At 39.1% G+C, this 21,043-nt stretch overlaps 1 protein-coding gene across 2 annotated transcripts in view; it reads right to left on the minus strand.

Moving 5' to 3' along the window:
* The window catches only part of LOC111158484 (tetratricopeptide repeat domain 27), a 176,648-nt gene that overhangs the window by 28,769 nt on the left and 126,836 nt on the right, over positions 1-21,043 (minus strand). For both annotated transcript variants that reach the window (XM_022520527.1, XM_022520528.1), the window contains exons 14-15: positions 6,672-6,770; positions 3,115-3,167 (exon numbers count right to left, since the gene is read on the minus strand). In XM_022520527.1, coding sequence (XP_022376235.1) covers positions 3,115-3,167; positions 6,672-6,770 — 152 coding nt within the window. The remainder of the gene's footprint in view (positions 1-3,114; positions 3,168-6,671; positions 6,771-21,043) is intronic.

Genomic DNA, 21,043 nt, shown 5'->3' on the forward strand with positions numbered 1-21,043 from the left:
TGATTAACAAAACCAAAAGCTGGCTTTTAGGAAAAAAATGAGACAAATGTGTAACTAAATTCCATTTAGAATAAAAGAAAATGGCACAAATAACATTGGTAATTTTTTGAAAAAAAAATAAGCGAATGCTATGAACAAATTATACAAATGAGCTAAAGAAACAGAAAGCCAAATAAATCAATTAAAATTAAAACAAAGGTAGGCAATTTTACAGAAAAGGCATACCAAACCATCAAGGAATTCTTATACAAGCCACTTCAGAAAAGAGAAAAAGACTATTAAAACTTGATACCAACAAGGGAATCAACAGAACTTCATGTCACCTTTTCTAAAAGTTTAACATCTCAGCAAACAAAAAGATACTTAATGCTTTACTCCCCTGTCCGGACAAGATTATAATTCCTTTATGGAACATGAATATTTCACTGGACAATTACAGTAACCTTCTTCAAATGTATGCTGTCAATCTCCTTTTCCAAAGCCATTTTGAGTTTGTTAATTTAGGACTACCAGGTCCACCTCCGTTTCCTTGCTGAGTCCCACTGTGTTTCAACGCGGCATCTCCCCATCCATGACTTTAAGGCAAATTTTGGAGGGGATAATGGAGATTGTTCTGGCCATCCCAGGCCATTGCTCTGAGAATCACTCCATGAAGCATTTAATCAATTTCTAATATACCTATGGTACCAATCACAATAACGTCCTTACGGTCAAGTCCTTTTTGTCTTCTCATTAGCAGCCAATTCACTGCAGTTTAATTTTTTTATTCTCTACATTAAACAATTTACCTAAAGTGGTTATGGAACCTACTGATTCATTTATCCCTTGGCCCACCATCTTTCAGAGTTAAAAATGAAGGTACCCTTGCTGTAACCCTTCTTCAAATTTAGCCTTAAATTGTTCGGGGGGAGAGAGAGAGAGAGAGAGAGAGAGAGAGAGTGTGTGTGTGTGTATGTGTGTGTGTGTGGTGTATCTTTTTCCCTTTCTTGGTTCCGCTCCCTACTCCCATCTCCCACGTAACAACTGCCCTCAGCAGTCGTAGACCGAGACTGCAGTTCTCCCATCTGCATGGGGGTGGGTGAGGCTGGCCTGTTGGAACAGAACTTGACAGGCACCAGTCTAGGCAGGAGGACTATCCTTTGTCCTACATGTCCTCTCATCCATTGACCACAATCTCCTGGCCTTGAAGTTTTTGCTATGAATTCCTTTTTCCTAAGTGTGGCTTCTTCGTAAGGATCTTCAGTTCAGGATTCACTTATCGAGCCCACAATGGTCGTGACACTGTGCTATAAAAGTTAAAGATGGAAGATTTTCCCAAAGGACTGGCAGGGATACGATGCCTGGGGAGCCAGATGAAATAGCAAAAAGAGCATGTTAGTGAAGAACCCTGGGAGAGCAAAGGGACAAGATGGTTAAAGGGTCCCTCTTAGGCATGGACAGGATTCTTTTGAGAGAAGCGGTCATAATTTACCCCTGATGTAACAATCTCATGAGTCAAAACTGAGCTATGTCTGGAACCGCAGCAAAGAAAGGAAAGAGCAAAAAGGCAAGAATAAAGTGGTGATTCACCTTTGACCTTACAACCCCACTTTTACACAAAAACCTATTTGTGGAGTTGCAGAAAGACCAGAAAGCACCGAAAAGAAGTTGAACAATGCGCAGTACCCCCTATGAGGGAAAGCGGAATTCTTAGGGTTAATGGGCTGGAAAACAAGGTAGAGTATCAAAAGCCTCACTACATACAGAGTTATCAGGGTTACCAGAAAAACCCACTGAGATCACTCTACAACTATGACAGGGATTTCCCCTGCCCCTTGCTTTAAACCAAAAGGTCCCTAGGGAATTTTAACACAATCACTTGCAATCAGGAACATAATACTATTTTCCAAAGAGTGCAGTAGAAAAAACAGTACTTTATTTATGTAGTTTGTCATCCAAGAGCAGCAGAAGCATTTCAATGTAATGTGGATTTAATGATATCTTCAGAAGTATCTTGTGAATCCACAAAGAAAAATTAAATTAGGCTTGAAAATAAGGCCAAATGAAAATGGAAACAGATCCATCCTCTCCTTCATTTGCTAAAACTCTGGCAATACCAATCTTTGTCTCTTCCCTTTCTTCTGCTTTTTATGGCCAGTCAATAAGGCCAGTTGGTTGTCCCCTTTATAAATTGGCATGTGCCCCTTTTTTTCCAGACTAGTTATCTCCCGCCTGGACTGTTACAACAGCTGTCTCCTGACTGGGTTTCCAGCCCCCAATTTCCTCTCTAGTCTGTCTCACACCGCCACCAGATAAACCTTCCCCAAAAGCTTCTTTCTTCATGAAACTGCCCCCATTGAAAGCTCTGGCATCTTACTGCCAAAGGGACGATCTCAACTTGTTAGTCAGATCATCAGAACACACTGCAATTTGACTCCAACCTTCTCTGTCTCTACAGACCTCACTATAATCCACGGCTGGTGTAGGTCGCTCTGCATGTGTCACATTTCCCTTTGCCTGAGAGGTTCTCCTCTGTCCCTTCGACCCCTTCTTCAAATTTTAGCTTGAGTCCAGCATTCTCTCAGAGGAGTTTTGGAACCAGGACCATAATCCTTCTCTCTTCTGAGACCCACACACAGTGTCTGGCATAGAATGAGGGTTCTACAAATATCACGTACGGTTATTATAGCTCTCCTTCTATTTCCCACTTGATATTTACCATGCACGACTTCTAAAATAACACAGCCTGATATTTTATTTTTTAAATCTATAATTCCTGAAGACACTAGTTCACACTTATATTTCTCAGTAATACCCAATACACAGCAAGCAATCAAGAAGAATACACCAATTGAGTTGACCAACTACAGGTATGCATCCTCTTATCGTGTAATGGAATTTAGGATGCAAAACGTCAGTATCAAATGAAGATTCCAAATAATATTTCTTATTTTATTACACAGTAAATGCTTTAGAAAAATAAACTACATTGAGAATTCAAATGGCTATAGTAAGTCATTATAATATAAAGGTATGGATGGGCCTGGGGGAAAGGAGTAAAGGCACTAAGTTCAGTGGAAGAAAATCTTGTTCATTTTGGAAACTGAGTTCTTCATATTTGTTTGATGTACTTACTTTTGTTTTAGTCGGATATAGGAAGTTGATAAATTGTTCCAAGCTTCAGCATTCTGAAATGATAGAGAACTCAGTTATAGGCTATTCTAATTTAGGTAATAAAATAGTTCCTACAACCCAAAGTATAACATGTTTTTCTAGTCCAAGAGGTGCACTTTACAATCACAATTTTCATAAGGTATGTTTAAGGTATATGAGAAAATGAAATAAATTAAACTTAACTTTATAATTTAAAACAAAAGTACTCAACAAACTGATATAACTATTATAGCACTCAGTTGGAATTTAGCTAAGATTTCCAAATTTAAATTTCCAAAGTAACAGGATAATCTGCAATATAATTTACACAGTATATAGATTTATTACAAATCCAAGGTGATGCAGAATATTATTTATCATATCTTAAAGCCTTTGCTATTTTACCATCATCCTTCATCAGATAGGAGAAGAAAGGAGTATGTGTTCTCCAGTGTTATTTCTAAGTATTTCATCAATCAAATGTATTTCTCTACCTATTCCTCTGTGCAATGACAAAAATAAAGCCGTTACATAAATGTTGAATGATATGAATTATGTTTGTTCCTCTCTGTTCAGCTCTTTATAAAATATAGAGTATATAGTTTTCAAGTTCATATGTGTGATTTAAAAATTAAGTGGCAATGGACCTCTGCTTGCAGACATAGCACAGCTAGTACCAGACTAGGCTTATTACCATAAAAAGCTACAAGCTGGACAAAATTTAGGGAATTGTTTTTGAAAAGTCACACAACAAGCAGCATGGGGCTATGACCCTTGAGAGATGGTAAACTGAGAGAGGTCTCAACAATCAACCTATACCTCCATCTAGAGGCACTTTCAAGGCTCAGTACAGAGAGGTAGAAACCAAAAGAAGCACAGCAAGTCTTGCTGGGATTAAGAAAGAGACCAGAGTTCAGGACTCAAAAGCTCGCCAGAACTTGCAGGGCAAAAAACAGGGAAGTGAGATCTGTGCAGAGAATAAGCTCCAGAAACATCAATAAGTTTCTCCTAAAGTCCTTGGCTGAATATTAAGCTATATAAGTGCCAGGTAAAACTTGAGGCCAGGCAGAGGGCAACTACCAGAGAGCCATGAGCTGTAATGGAAATTCTGAAGGACACACAATGCTAGGAGCTTTTTAATTTCCAACCAACCGGAGTGGGGAACTCTTACTGTTCACAAATGGTGTTAAGTTCAACCACCAAAACCACCAAGAGCTGTATTGTATCGTAAAAGAAGGGTGATTACAACCCTAACAAAGGTTTAAAATAAAACTGATCCACAAGTAAATTAGCCAAATGCTAAAATAAGGCTCTACCTTCCTTAAGGGAAAACAACAAAACCCAGAAACTCAACAACATAGCATCCACGATGTGTAGGATACAATAAAAAATATTGGTAGACATGCAAACGAATAAGAAAATGCATCCGTAACCAAAGAAAAAAATCAGTCAATAGAAACAGACACAGAAATGAAAGAGATGTTGGGAGTACAAGGACTTGAAAACAGTTATTATAAATACAAACAAAGATATGAAGAAAGCATGAACATAATAAGGGAACAACTTGGGAATCTTAGCAGAGACATGAAAACTATAAAAAGGACCAAAAGAAAGTTTTTGAACTAAAAAAAAAAAAAAAAATCATCTGAAATGATGTGTAGAGTTTTTAATTTGAGAAATAATATCAGATTATTCTCAGGTGTACAACATAATGATTTTATATATGTATAAACTATGAAATGATCACCATAAGTTTAGCCAACATGCACCACCACAGGTAGTGTGATGAGTTTAATGAACAGATTTAACAGCAGACTGGACATAAATGTAAGAGCTAAAACAATACAACTCTAAAAGACAGAGGTAATACTTCATGACCTTAAATTTGGCAACGTATTCTTACATATGACACCAAAGACATGTGCTACAAAGAAAAAACAGGTAAGTTGGACCTCGTCAAAACTAAAAACTGTGGTACTTCAAAAGGCACTATCAAGAAAGTGAAAAACAATTTACAGAATGGGAGAAAAAATTTCAAATCATATATTCAATAATGAAGACTTCTATCCAGGATGTATAAAAAAACCTCCTATGACTCAACATAAAAACAACTAACCCGATCTAAAAAGTGGGCAAAGGATATCAATAAACATTTCTCCAAAGATGTGACACAAATGGCCAATAAGCACATGGGAAGATGCTCAACATTGCTAGCTGTCAGGGCGATGGAAAATGAAACCACCATGAGATGCCGCCTCCTTGGATGACTTGAATCAACAAGACAGGTGATAGCAAGTGCTGGTAAAGATCCCGAGAAACTGGGACCCCGCACATCTGCTGGTGGGTGTGTAAAATGGTGATTCAGAAAACAGTCTGGCAGTTTCTCAGAATTCTGAACACAGAGCTAACGTACCCAGGAATTCTACTAGGAGGTACGTATCCAAGAGAAAGAGAAAAGTATGTCCACCTAAAAACTTGTAAATGACTGTTCATAGCAACCTAATTTATCATAGCTAAAAAGTAAAAACAATCCAAATGTCCATCAACTGATAATCAAACAGGTAATGTGTGATATACCCACATAAAAGATTATTTGACCATAAAAAGGAAAGAAGTACTGATACAAGCAACAGCATAGATGAACTGTGAAAACACAGAACTAAGTGAAAGAAGCCACGAAAGACCACAGAGCATATGATTCCATTTATACAAGATGTCCAGAATAGGCAAATCTAGAGATAGAATGTACTTTAGTGGTTGCCTGGGGCAGGAGGCGGAGGGTGGGGAGTGGAAGGTGTTTGGAAGAAATGAGGAGTGACTGCTAATGAGTACAGGGGGTTCTTTTTATGATAATAAAATGTTCTGAAATTGATTGTGGCAATGGTTGCATAATTCTGAATATATTAAGAAATCCTCCTTTAAATGGAGGAACTATATGGGATGTGAATTATTTATCATCTCAGTAAAACTATTAAATATTAAAAGACTGTAAACGAAAAGAACTTTCTAGGAATGCAATTAACATAGGCAGCACATGTTACTGAATGACAAAATAGATGTGATATTTTGCTATATACCTCAGGTAAGTATAATTTTGCCTAAAAAACTTGTATCAAAATTATTCCCATAAATAACTTAGCTATTATAAGAAACTTATTTCTAGATTTATAAATCATTTACCTTAAGGTGGGACATTCTGTCAAAGGTATACTTTCTTCCAACACAAAAAGAACTGCTGTTCTTTCATTTTAACATAAAATAATAGAAAATTCGAATTTTTTGCCTTCTTTTATCTTTTTTTTTTTTTTGAGAGAAGAACATTTAACATGAGATCTACCCTCTCTACAAAATTTTAAGTATACAACACAGTACTGTTAACCACAGGCTCCATGTTGTACAGCGAATCTCTAGAACTTACTTATCTTGTAGAACTGAAACTATATGCCCACAGGAATTGCTATTCTGAACTACAGTATAATCCAAGTAACTGAGAGAATATTGAAGGGCTGTGAGAAGGAAAGCAGACAGAGCAAACTCACGTCGGGTTCGAGAGTCACACAACGCTGAAATGCCTTCGCTGAACCTCTGTAGTCTTCCAAGGCCAAATAGGCACAGCCAAGAGAAAACCACACCCCCAGCTGCAAGGATAAAAAGTCAAAGTCATTCAAACACATAGAGATATTTATAGGATATTTATTTTACACTTTACATTCATTTCCATTTGGGAAGTGGTGGTGGTGAATTTTTTCACATAATTTTCAAAACTAACACAACACCAAAAGCATGTGCAGTATCACTGCACATCTTTCCTGAGAAAGACCACTCTTTGTGTTAACAAAACACCATGAATGCCATCCAGAGCTCTGTCTATAAACCCTCATACTACGAATGCGGGATTCATCTAAACTTTTTACTGAGTGTCAACTATCACAGTATCAGCAGATTCACAAAGGATAAATGTATGACAAACTTGAGAAGGAGAAAAACTCTTGCTTTCAAGTCAGACCACAAACAATTCCGCAGTTTAACCATGAGCAACTCACGTATCTGCTTAGGCATGCCTGAAAATAATTTGGAGAAAGCAGGCTGGGAATCTGGATTACCGAACAGCCCGTTGAAAATGGAAAGCCCAACTTGAGTCAGCAAGATGTGTTAGCAGAGAGATTTAGAAAAAAACAGGTGAATTAGGAAGTAGCTATTGAAATTACAACAGAATTCTTCATATCACAGTGTTTCCTTAAAATTCAATAGCTTCTATCAAAAGGAAGATAAAGCTGATAAAAATTCAATGAAACTAGTCAGAAATGCAGCGGTGGGGGTCAAGTTTGCTTTCCTTTCGGATACAGTTAGCAAGGGCAGCAGGAGAAGGCGGCTGAGCTGCTGGCTGACTCGCAGGACAAAGGCAGGGAGCGGGCAGACAGGTTTGGTGGCACCCTTCAGGGTGGGAAAGGAAGTGAGGTGCTCTGTTATCTGTCCTTCTGTGGAGGCAGTGGGGAACGCGGCCCACACACCCCTCCTCCACCAGCCATTTCTACAAAACGTGTTCCATATGGCTAGTTGAGACCTGAATGGTTTTTAAGCAGATAAAGATTTTTAGCCGATAATTAGAGATAAGGCTTAGAAAGCAAACATCCCTGGGCAATTTAACACTTCGCCTTGAATTCAGGAGAGGCTATAAATAACTGCTATCAGGAGCCTTTATGGAGAACAGATTTTGTTCGAGGGATAGGTACTGGCTGAAAAGGGGGTGGGTGTGTGTTTGGGGGGAGGGGGGAATGCTAGAGATACCAGGTTGAAGTGAAGTTAGAAGTTCACTTTTTCAAATCAAGGGACTACCAGAAACTGAAAAATGACCTCATCACACCTTCCTTCTGTCAATTATTTACAGAATGGAGAGACCAAACCACCCTCATTGATGACACGTTCTGAGCGGGCCTAGAGTCTGATGCTAACTTAGAAATGATACATAAAACAAGCTCTCTAACTTCTAACCAAGGTGCAAGTTTCAACATCTGTGTGTTATAGTTCATCAGATACAAGGTACACCTTTTTTTCACCATTTAACATCTCTGAAATAGATCTGACCCCTTGTCAGAGTTTATTGGAGGCATTTTTTTATACAAGGTGGCACTTAAAATAAATGTGCCTGTTACAACTGATGGCATCTTATATCCCATGAATTGTGATCACAAGTTTACTTGGAAGGAGGGATACCTCACCCTGGGACTAAAGCAAGAACAATGATAACTGCCCTCAAAGTTCTCAAAATGCAGGTGTCGTGCTTGCTCTCTGCAAACAAACTTTCCACAAAACTATTTCCCATGTGTTGTTATTTAAAAAAAAAAAAAAAGAAAAGAAAAAGCAAGTGTAAATTCAAGATGTAAATTCAAGATGTAAATAAAGCTCTTTATTTTTCAATCCACCTGTAAAGACAAAGGTTACAAATGTCTAAAATTAGCAATTACTCACACTCTAAAACAAGCTGGTGATAAGATTACTATTTACCTTTAAGGTTTTGAAACAAGCCAATGTTTTCTAACCAGTGTCTTAAAACCAAAATAAATTTAATGAAAATCAGGCAGATGACTTAATTTGATATATAGTATTATGGCTCTCTTTTTTTTTTTTTTCCACTCTTGGCATTTGTGTTGTTGTTTTAATAATTTGCATCTGAAGGAAAATTCTAGGATCATTAATTGCTAGTAGATTCCATCTGTTGATAAGATATAATTACATAGGAGATGACTTGCACGCACCCTATTCTTTGAAATCATGAAATGGCTTTTTAAAAAACAAACTCTAAGATCTTCTAATTGCTTTTGGCTGACCCACTAAACCATAAATAATGTATTCATACCTTGCTTTTCCATTGAGGTCCTCAGAATTTGGAGGATTAAGGAGAATATTTGGTGCCTCTTACTTTCTTCATTTTAAACTATTACTTAAAACTATTACTCCCAATAGTGACTCGCATCTTGATTCAGGTCATGCTCTTAAGAACAGAATATCATAAAAGAAAAAAATCAAAAGCCTCAAAAAAACTTCAAGGATAATTCCCCAAATTAAAATTGTATATGCTTGAATCCCAGAGACCTCTACCTTCCAGTTGAGTGCAATCACGGGGGGATATGATGTTAGTATCATCCCATTTTCTAGAAGCCACATTTAAAAGGTAGAAGGGAACAGGTGAAATTAATTTTAGTGACATTTTATTTAACTCTACAAATCCAAATAGTGTCATTTCAACATGGTATCAGTATGCGGAATTATTGAAATATTTCATATTCATGGTTCTCGTACCAAGTCTTTGAAATCTGCTATGTATTCTGCACTTACAGCACATCTCAGTTTTGACTTTAGCTACATTTCAAGTGTGTTCGACTGCCAGACTGGCTAGTGGCCAGCACACTGGGCAGCACTGTTCTACACGGTTTCTACAAAACATTGACAAAGACCCCAGCATGCCTTGCATCCCTCCCTTCTTTCTTCAGTAAAGATCTAGCTCCTTGGGACACATGGCTGGCTCGGTCGCTGGAGCATATGACTCTTGATCTTGGGGTTGTGACTGTGAGCCCCACACTGGGTATAGAGATTACTTAAAAATAAAATCTTAAGGGGCGCCTGGGTGGCTCAGTGGGTTAAGCCTCTGCCTTCACCTCGGGTCGTGGTCTCAGGGTCGTGGGATCGAGCCCCGCATTGGGCTCTCTGCTCAGCAGGGAGCCTGCTTCCCTTTCTCTCTCTCTGCCTGCCTCTCTGCCTACTTGTGAACTCTGTCTGTCAAATAAATAAATAGAATCTTTAAAAAAAAAAAATCTTAAAAAAAAAAATCTACTTCTTCTGGCTGAGACCCTCCCTTAGGCTCCTACCTTTCATATGCTATAGTCTCTCCTATTTCTCTCTATACAATAGCAATCAGAATATTAGCACTTAATGAGCATGTACAATGTGTGCCAAGAATGGATACCGGGAACTTTCCACACATTACCTCATTGCTTCCTCACAAGAGCCTCACAAGGTAGTAAACAGTACCCTCACATTAGAGAGATGATAAGGGGTAACAAAGTCAGTTAGCGACACAGGAGAAACCTGACCCAGTCAATGGGAGCGCAGAGCCCATGTCTTCTCCACGTGGCCACAGTGCCTCCCACTGTACCATTCTGCCCACATACAGCCAAGACTGATGGCAATACCATCTTTGTCACCAATACAGTGAGAGGGGAACAAAAGAACTCAGTCAACAGGGGCTGGAAAATTCAGCAGATCAATTTTTTAAGAACTGGAGTCTATCCCCTCAAAGCTCTCTTTAGGCAAGTGGACACTGATGAAGCACAAGGTTTGACCATATTCAGGTGCAGGGAAGAGCTGAAAGGCAAACCTCTTATCAAAGGGACTGGGCAGGCACAGAGACAGAGAATCATCGGGCAGAGAAGCTGACTGGGATATCTGTAGAGCTTATTCCAGAGCGAACTGTGAAGGCAGGCTAGTTATCGGTAGGGCAATCCTCTTCAGAAGCTGACAGTCTAGCTTGTTTCTCTGAGGGTGCCAATACAGAAACACAAAAGCAGGACAACTACTTATTTTGAATGTGAAGATATATGAACTTAAAGAATGGTTTTAAATTATTTTTAAAATAGGGGTGCCTGGGTGGCTCAGTTGTTAAGTGTCTGCCTTCGGCTCAGGTCATGATCCCAGGGTGCTGGGATCGAGCCCTACATCAGGCTCCCCACTTGACGGAAAGTCTGCTTCTCCCTCTCCCACGACCCCCCTGCTTGTGTTCCCTCTCTCGCGGTGTCTCTGTCAAATAAATAAATAAAATATTTTTAAAAAATAAAATTATTTTAAAAATAATTAGCAAAGGACAAGAATGGTTGAGAATGAGGTTTCTCTCTGAGTTCCTCTCACAAAGCCCCCTGGAAGAAGAGTGGAATAGAGGGGAAGACAGGTGAGTGGGATTCAAGAGGCTTGGAGTAACTTAACCTCGGAGTCTCAGTCACCCAATTGTTAAATAGGGATTTGATGAAGCAAAAATTCCAAGGTTTCTTCACACCCAAGATCCTAAAAACGCAGGGGTGACTGGGTTCAAAGGTATATTAGTGCCATCTAGTGGCAAAGTAAGTACCCTGATGATACAAACCAGAGAAGCGGCAGGTTTGAGGGGCACAAGCCATTCAATTAGGAGCCTTAGAAATCAATTCAAAAGAGGCAGAGAGGAAAACAAGGCATGGACAGGAAGTAATTTGCTTCAAGCCACACAAAGGTTCCTGGTTCCTGGTGTGCAACAGGTGTGACGAAGACAGAAAGCACAATATGTATTAGCCTCAATAATTAAAATAGAAATTAAACCATTTTTTTAAAAAAAGAAATTAAATAGTTTGCCACTCTGAAGGCTAACATACACTAAGCACCACTAGGCAATGGGCTTGGGTTATTTTTACAATTAAAAAGTTAATTTTTAGGGGCGCCTGGGTGGCTCAGCGGGTTAAGCCGCTGCCTTCGGCTCAGGTCATGATCTCAGGGTCCTGGGATCGAGTCCCACATCGGGCTCTCTGCTCAGCGGGGAGCCTGCTTCCCTCTCTCTCTCTGCCTGCCTCTCTGTCTGCTTGTGATCTCTCTCTGTCAAATAAATAAAAAAAAACTTTAAAAAAAAAAAAAAGTTAATTTTTACAAGAGTCTTAAAGTACATCTGCAATAGGTACCATTTGCTTGTATATTACAATTTTCTTTCTTAAATGATGAGTCTATTACTCAAATTTCCTTCCTCCTCAAGGTTTCTGCAGAACGAATGGTCAGCAGCCTCACACTTTTGCTAGTTTTCCTCACTGGACTGACCGAATTGTTCAGCTATCACGTATAACGGTCAACACGTTAGAAGCAATCCTCAAGGCCACGCTGCACTCTCCATCGCCTCCTCTCACGTCCCTGACTCATTCCCATGACCCTGAATGTAGATAAGTGGTTGAATGTGGTTTCCTTAAACAGGAAATGACCCAAGACAAATCCAAGAGCGATACCAATGTTCTTTGGTGACAGCTTTTCCTGAAGTGATGCCTGGGGCTCATATTCTTTTAAAATTCTTTTATAACTAAAGTTCTCATTTACTGAATAGGCAGTTCTCCTTCCTAAGGAAACACACGTCCTCAGCTTCGAGCTTCTCTTTCTCTCTAAAGGAAAAGCGTTCTCTATTGCGGTGTCTTGTTTAAACTACGGAACCAAATAAACTTTACACAGACTTTTTTTCTTTTTACTAGACAGTCTATTCATTGTTTAATGCCCTGCTCTTACTCCTCCCCTCGATTTGGTTACCACCAGTATTTGCCCGCTCCTTCCAGAGAATTCGCAACGTGAGGTAGTACAAGCATTCACATGTCATCTGCACGTGAGACTCTCCTGCTGGGTGTATCGCCCTTTTTCTAGGCTACAGATAATGGGGCAACGCTGATTTCCTTCCATTGCTATTACCGCACGGCAACAGGGAGGAGAGAGAGAAAGTCCATAATGTACCATCCATGCCTGAGAACTATGGGCCTGGAAACATCTAGACGCTGCACATACATTGGCTCGAATGTCCCCTGTGGCACACGGAGACAGGTATTATAATCTCCACTTTACAAGTAAGGAGACTGAAGCTCAGAAAGATGAGGTGACCGACCTACAGTCTGTTCTTTGTGGCCACCAGGATTCAGAATCAGGTTCGGGGCACCAAGGCTCCCGGCCTCCCTGCTACCCTGGGAGTCACAGCTACCACCCAGATGTTCACTGCAGCGCTCGTGTTTCCTGGCAGTTACGCAAGTGAGACTTTAAGAGGTTCATTTTTTATTGCTTACCAATATGAAAAAGGAAGAACAAAAAGGAAAGAATCTCTTTTTTCTCTACATATTACTCACATATGTTCATTCTGTCTTCTCCCTCAGAATGTAAGCTCCAATTCCTTGACTCTTTCCACCAGAGCTAATACCAGTTCACAACAGGAACTCTTTTAACCCCATTTCCAGTAAAAACATTTTCTTTCAAAAACTTTGATAACGTCAAAAATGGACCGCTACAGATCAAGGACGAACACAATTCCAAAGATAATTACCAACGCTGCCAGAGTCTTGCATCACATGTGGGGCCTTCTGTATAGCATGGGCTGGAAGGGCTCCCTGAGACCCTCTGAAGTTCCGCAGCCCTGCAGGGACACTCAAGGCCATGTGCTGGATCATTCCAAAACACCCAAGTCAGAACCTCTCTTTGCTCCTGAGGAAAACCCCAGTGGTTCTTCATTAAAGGGGGAAAATAATTCAAATGACAGTTTTGTGTTCAAACCTTTCCATAACTTCTTTTTTTAAGACTTTATTTATTTATTTAACTTTAGGTTTTATTTATTTTTAAGATTTTTATTTATTTCTTAAATTAGAGAGAGAGAGAGAGAGCCAGCTCACAAACGGGGGAGGGGCAGAGGGGGAGAATCTCAAGCAGACTGTGCTGAGCGTAGGGCCCAATGAGGGGCTTGATCTCATGACCCTGACACCGTGACCTGAGTGAAAACCAAGAGTTGGACACTTAACTTACTGACTCACACAGGCGCCCCTTGTAACTTCTAACCAGACCTCAACCAAATTCACCATTACTTCCTAACATAAGACAATGTCCTCTACAGACAAGAGGAAAGAGCTTAAGAGTCAGCGCTCTGGAACCACAAAGTCCAGGTTCAAATCCCAGCTCCACCCGTCATAAGCTGTGGGAACTGGTGCAAATTACTTAACCTTCTGTTTCCTTATTTGTTGAATGAGGGTAAAAACAGTAAGTACCTCAAGGATTGTAGTGAGGATTAAAAATACATGCAAAATGCTTAGACTAGTACCTGGCACATAGTAAACGCTCGATAGTTAGCTGCTTCATCATCATCATCATCATCATCATTACAACTGAATAAAAAATAAACAGTGAAAACCAGTATTTGTCAAGAAATCTTTGTTGGTCCACGGCCGGTTTTTGCATCTGCTAGTCTCCTTTCCTGAAACATGTTTTTCCAACTTTGCCTCCCATCCAAATCCCAACCATTCTTCCTAGTTCAGAACATCTGCATCGGGGCACCTGGGTGGCTTGGTCGTTACGGGGATGCCTTCAGCTCAGGTCATGATCCCAGGGTCCTGGGAATGAGCCCCGCATCGGGCTCCTTGCTCAGTAGGAGGCCTGCTTCTCCCTCCCCCACTCCCCCTGCTCGTGTTCCCTCTCTTGCTATGTCTCTCTGCCAAATAAATAAAACCTTTAAAAAAAAAAAAAAAAGAACATCTGCACATCCCCATTCATACTGCCATCACTAGGCATCCAAAGCATGCTGTCTATTTACTCTACCCCCTGGCCACATACAAAGTTATTTCTGCCTCCTCTCCTCATTTAGCCCATAGAAACCACAGGAGGGCAAGAGGCCATGTCTTAACACAATTCTTCCGTAGCCTCCTCAATACCTCAAAATGGTTTACGCTTACATTCCAGCTTAGACTACAGAAGATGGTTCACAGAAATTGCTATTATAATAGTAATGCTCTCATCTTCTTTCCAGTGTCATTAGAAACATTATTCCTTTTCTAGGGCTAATACCTTCATCTCTTCTGCTCATTTCACTCTTCCTTAGAATGATCTTCCCTAGTTACCTTTCCCTGTCTATGTAATATTCACTCTCTCCTCCACCCACTGGATTCACTTTCTCCTTTATCCACTGCCCTCAACCATGTAAAGGTCTCCAGTATCCTGCAAAGATTTACCTGCCTCTTCTGCCCTTGTACATGACATTTTGACTCTTATCTCTTCGACATGCTCCCAGTATGAACAGTCTACACATGCTATATCCTTCTCCTCATGTGCCGCCCACTCTAAACCTTCTGAAGCTGGCTCTGAAGGTCATTAGTGAGCTCCAATCCAATGACCTCTTCTTGGCCCTCTCTGGACTTCATTACTACAATGTGACATTACTCACTAACACTTTTTCCTTTAGTTCCCATGAATCCTTTCCATGAATCCCTACCCCTCTGACCAAGACTCTGGTGTATATTGTTTGAATCTTTTTTCACTGGTGCTGTTTCTTCTACCTTCCTCTAACTGCTGCTCAAAGGTCAGGATTTTGCTCAATGTTCTCTTCCAAGATTTTGTGTAAAGAATTTATTCACTTGCATGGCTTTATCTTGCTTCCACAAAAAAAAGCCCCAAATCTGCAAGCTCAATTCTGGCCTTCCTACTGGGCTCAGTCTCTTATGTCCAATGAACGATCAGCCATCTCTGCTTAGATACAGCAACATGCCTTCATAGTCAATATCCAAAATCACATCACCTCCTGTAAAAGATATTTTTCCTTCTTCTGAAATCTCTATATTTTATCAACAGGGACATCTTCCTTTTTCATCAGACAAGTGAGAACACTGGCATCTCTCGGATTCCAAGCTCTCCCTCTATCCTGCCAGTCCAAATGATTAAGTCCCAGGAGATGTCCCCTTGTAACGAGGCTTCAACCTGTTCTATCTTTGCACTCTCACTGCCCACTCATCCGTAACATTCATTCCTTATTTAAACTTCCTATAATACTATTTTTGTCCTATCACTCTTTTATTCAAAATCACAACAGACTTCCACATCTACAGGGTTAGATAATCCTGAAGAGGGGCATGTAGGTCCCTTCACAGTCTAGTTCTAGCCATATCACTCCCTGGTGGAGACTCTCCACTCTCCACTGACAGGATGACACAGCTGAATTCATTCCCACATCCGTGTCTGTATGTGGTAGGTTCTCGATAATGCTAAGTTAGGCAACCATGTAATATACTGTCCAAACTGCAACATTTTTGAAAATGAAACAGAGCATTAGAAAATAATTAAAGTTACATATCTTTAAAAAGGCCTTATTGACCAACAAATTGTTGAACAACAAAATTGGTTTTATTGTATCAGGGGATCTTTGAGATTGTTCTATTCAAAATGAAACATAAAAATATGTTAAGGCAAAAATATTTAAATGCTGATTACCTGAAATTTAGATATAACAAAAGGAACTTAATCAAGCTATACATTTGCACATTTCTGTAATATATTACAGAATTAAAATAACTGAAATTTTGTTAGTAGATATTTATAAACTTTAATCATTTCCTTAGTCATATCTAATCTAATATCATATCACTGTTGTTTTTCTGGTTAATTCCTGTTTTTGATATGATCTTAGCACTTAGAATTTTCTCATAAAAGTACCTGCCTACTTCAACATTCTTCATTGTTAATTGTCATTATTTATTATTATTATAAATAACTTATAATAAATTATTATGTATTATATATTATTATATACAATATAATTATTAATATATTATTATAATAAATTATAAATAAATGTATTGTTATTAATGCATTTAATATTACTAAAACTTTTGACTCACTCTTGTCTGTAGATCATAATAATTTTAGTTGAGAAAATATTCTTTCTAAATATAGTGAGGAAAAGTTAAAAATAGAACTACTATATGACCCAGCAAATTCCACTTTGGGGTATCTATCTGAGGGAACTGAAATCAGGATCTTAGAGAGGTATCTGCCCCCTCACCTTCATTGCACTATTATTCACAATAGCCAAGGTATGTAAACAATCTAATTGCCTGGGAATAGATGGATGGATAAAGAAAATGTGGACACACACATACCTGCACGCACACACACGCAGAATTATCCAGCCATAAAGAAGAAGGAAATCCTGCCTTTTGTGCCAACGTGGATGCACTCTGAGGACATTATGCTACATGAAGTAAGTCAGACAGAGAAAGACAAATGACTCTATGTTCTCACCTGTATGTGGAATCCGAAACAGCTGAACTCTCTAGCTGAGGAGAACTGGTGGTTGCCAGGGGCTGAGAGGGTAGGGGAAATGGGGAGACGCTGGTCAAAGGGGACAGGCTTTCAGTTATAAGTTGAGTAAGTTCCAGGGTTCTAACATTCTAGCATGGTGATTATAGTTAACAAGACTGTATCATATACTTGAAAGTTGCCAAGAGAGTAGATTTTAAATATTATCAATACACACACACATACACACACACAGAAGGTGACAGAGGTATTTAGCTAATGTTACGGTGATAAGCATTTTGCAATATATACAAGTATCGATCACATTGTATACTTTCAATTTACATCATGTAATATGTTAATTATATTTCAATAAAGCTGGAAAAAAATTTTAATGCACTGAGATAACTAGTAAACTCAGAGCACCTGCTGCTAAACAGAGGATATCCTTTTTTTTTTTTTTTTAATATTTTATTTATTTGACAGAGAGAAATCACAACTAGGCAGAGAGGCAGGCAGAGAGAGAGGAGGAAGCAGGCTCCCTGCGGAGCAGAGAGCCCAATGCAGGGCTAGATCCCAGGACCCTGGGATCATGACCTGAGCCGAAGGCAGAGACCCTAACCCACTGAGCCACCCAGGCGCCCCTAGAGGATATTCTTAATACTAATCTTGTTAATACTGAAACTTTCAAGTATTTTTCTTAGGAATTGTCTTTTGGCCTCTGTTTAGAGGGCTTTTATCAATTTTTTTTTTTTTTTAAGTAGGACCCTGAGATCAAGACCTAAGATCTTGGGGCACCTAACCAACTGAGTCACCTAGGCGCCCTGAACAAATATTTTTAATAAAACAAAATTCATCAAATAAGCTGTCTCTATTTATGATTCTTTGTTACGTTTCACCGGATCTAGAGACTGCTAAGTTATAGGCCTAATTCTAATATAGAATATAAATTCATTGAATTAAAATCAAAACCTCAATAAAAGTTTCCTGCAGGGGCACCTGGGTGGCACAGTTGGCTGCATCCAACTCTTTTGATTTTGGGCTCAGGTCACGATCTCAGGATTGTGGGATTAAGTCCGGCATCTGGCTCGGTGCTGGGCATGGAGTCTGCTTGAGATTCTCTCTCTCTCCCTCCCCCTGTACCCCTCTCCACTCCCTCTCCTTAAAAAAAAAAAAAAAAAAAAAGTTTCCTACAAATTATTATTGATGCTTTAAATATAATGGTATTATGATTACTTTTTAAAAAAAAGATTATTTATTTATTTGAGAGAGAGTGCATGAGCAGAGGGGAACAGCAGTGTAAGAGGGAGAAGCAGGCTCCCCACTGAGCAGGGAGCCTGATGTGGGGTTCAGTCCCAGGACCCTGAGATCATGACCTCAGCTGAAGGCAGAGGCTTAACCAACTGAGCCACCTAAAACCTCATTATGGTTATTTTATAAAGTCATTTCTTCAGAGATACGTACTCAAACATTTAAAAATTAAATGCTTTGAGGGGCGCCTGGGTGGCTCAGTCCTTAAGTGGCTGCCTTCAGCTCAGGTCATGATCCCAGGGTCCTGGAATCAAGCCCTGCATGGGGCTCCCTGCTGAGCGGCTCCCTGCTGAGCCTGCTTCTCCCTCTCCCACTCTCCCTCCTTCTGTTGCCCCTCTCACTGTGTCTCTGTCAAATAAATAAAATCTTTTTTAAAAAATTAAATGCTTTGATATATTGATTTGTTTCAAAATAATATGGGGTAGAGTTAGGGAAATATTGATGAAATAAAATCAGCCATAAGTTAGTAATTGTTGAAGCCGGTTTATGCATATGGGAACAGGGCTCACTATAGTAGTCTCTCTGCTATTTTATATTTTATATAGTTGAAATTTGCTTAATAAAAGGTTACAAAGAAAAGATTCCTTCTAAGTGGATGTTATAAACTGAATTAAACCCCCAAAATTCAAAATGTTGATACTCAACCCCCAGTGTGACTATGCTTGGAAATAGGACCTTTAAGGAAATAATTAAAATTAAATGACATCATAGAGGTGGGGCCCTAATCTGATAAGACTTTTGGTGTCCTCATAAGAAGAGAACTACAGGCACACAGAGGAAAAAGCCTTGTTATCCAAAAACCAGGAAGAGAGACCTCACTAGAAATCAACCCTGAAAGCACCCTGATCTTGGACTGTTATCTTCCAGAACTGTAAGAAAATAAATTTGTCATTTCAAACCACCTAGTCTGTAGTATTTTGTTATGGCAGCCCTAGCAGACGAATACAGAAAGATATTCAAAATTATAACTTTACATTTCAAAATTAAACCCTGAGCTCTCACTATTCTTTTTTATGGAAAATTTCAATGTCTTCGTGTTTGAAAGTGTTGCCTTTAATAATTGCAATTTGCAAAAAAAAAAAAAAAAAAAAAAAATTACAATTTGCTTAAAACTCTTTTTAAAAAAGCTGAAGTTTTTGGAACTTCATTAATTGACTACATAAAGATTTCCAATTGATTATGAAAACAATACAGCCAAATGCAAAAAACTCTTTTTCTTAAAAGTTCGTATCATTGTAGGACACCTGTAAAATAATTCTTCAAAAACTCAAACATTTTTAAAGTCCACTTGATGGGAAGAAACAGAAAAGTATATACTGCCACACTATAGAAATTTTAATTCAACATCAGATGTGTCACAAGAATCTTATAATTCCCAAACTGTGTACATGAAAATATTTGTAAATGACAACAGCCAGTTTTTATATCCATTAGTAGAAGCCTGTTTGCACCGCATCATGTCTACCACTACAGCCAAATCCAAGTATATTCATGTTCCACAGGTTTTCTTAATTCAGAAAGAGCAGTCTTTTTGCCATGTTGCCTTATTTCACCAAAATTTATAACCTTATTATCACCACTAAAAAAGTAGTACTTTAATCTGTTACATTAACTTGTGAACTGAATTTACAACAGCATTCAGAATAATGTCAGATGTTTCACCTTTAAGAGAATGAATTTCCAAGAATTTTACTTTGAATCCACTAACTGGATGGAAGGAATTAAAGCATTATGTGAACAGAATTAATGACTTTTCTATTTGAAGCATCTGCTGTCACTGATACTAAACTGATGAATTCAACTGGTACTGAACTAGTTCTACTAAACTGATGAACTCAACTGGTACTGAACTAGTTCTAATAAACGAGCTAGCACATTAACACCTAAGATCTCAACTTCTCATATATGTACATTTGTGCTCATTTTCATTTGCTCTGGATAAAAAGTCAAGCCTCACAGAATGACATGAAAATGCATCTCCTATAGCCACATATTAACTCATCAACTTTGGACATGACTTCTTAAAAAAAAAATACTCACTTTAGACATAAATGCTAATGTTTCTTCAATAGACTTAGGTCTTGTGGTTTTCACGTTGTCAGTGATGCCACCATGGCCCCTGAGGTGGAGGGTACATGTCAACTACATTTTGTGCAGGCTCATTAGCATTCTTGGCAAATGAGAATTGAGTTCCTACTGTCCTCCAAAAACACACTTTTTTGGTTTGTTTGGTTTTTGAAGTCGAATGCCGCCAAAGGGTTTATTATAAACTATATAAAAAGTTACCAAGCCACATAATACAAAAATAATGGTATACTGAGGCCATATGATAAGTGATCAAACCACAGCAGCAAGAGAATTCAGACTGTTCTCCATGCACTTTATTTATGGCAGGCCTGCTCTGCTCTGCTCCCCATACGTCTAGCCTCTGATTCCCCACATTTCCCACTAATCCTGCCAACTGGTAGCCAGGCAACATCATGCCTCATGGGGACTGCAGCTTGGCACATATGTCTGATATATACCAGGGGGCTTACGAAGACAATGGCTCCAGTATTTCTCCTACCACCACCCAGAACCCGAAGAAGGTGGCGGTTCTCAGCACCTGCGAGCAAGCAAAGTAGGTTGTACCAACAAGCACCCCGCACGCAGTCCTTAAAAGGGTAATGTCACCAAGCCGTGTCAGGAAAGGGTTGGAAAGAAACAGACAGGCTGTTACTAGTCATTGTTCAGATCTTAGCAAGGCCTCAAATATAACTAATACTAGATGAGATTATGGCAGAAGATGGAAGTA

Source organism: Enhydra lutris, unplaced genomic scaffold, assembly GCF_002288905.1.
Source record: "Enhydra lutris kenyoni isolate GAN:26980312 unplaced genomic scaffold, ASM228890v2 scaffoldscaffold59, whole genome shotgun sequence".
NCBI classification, from domain to species: domain Eukaryota; kingdom Metazoa; phylum Chordata; class Mammalia; order Carnivora; family Mustelidae; genus Enhydra; species Enhydra lutris.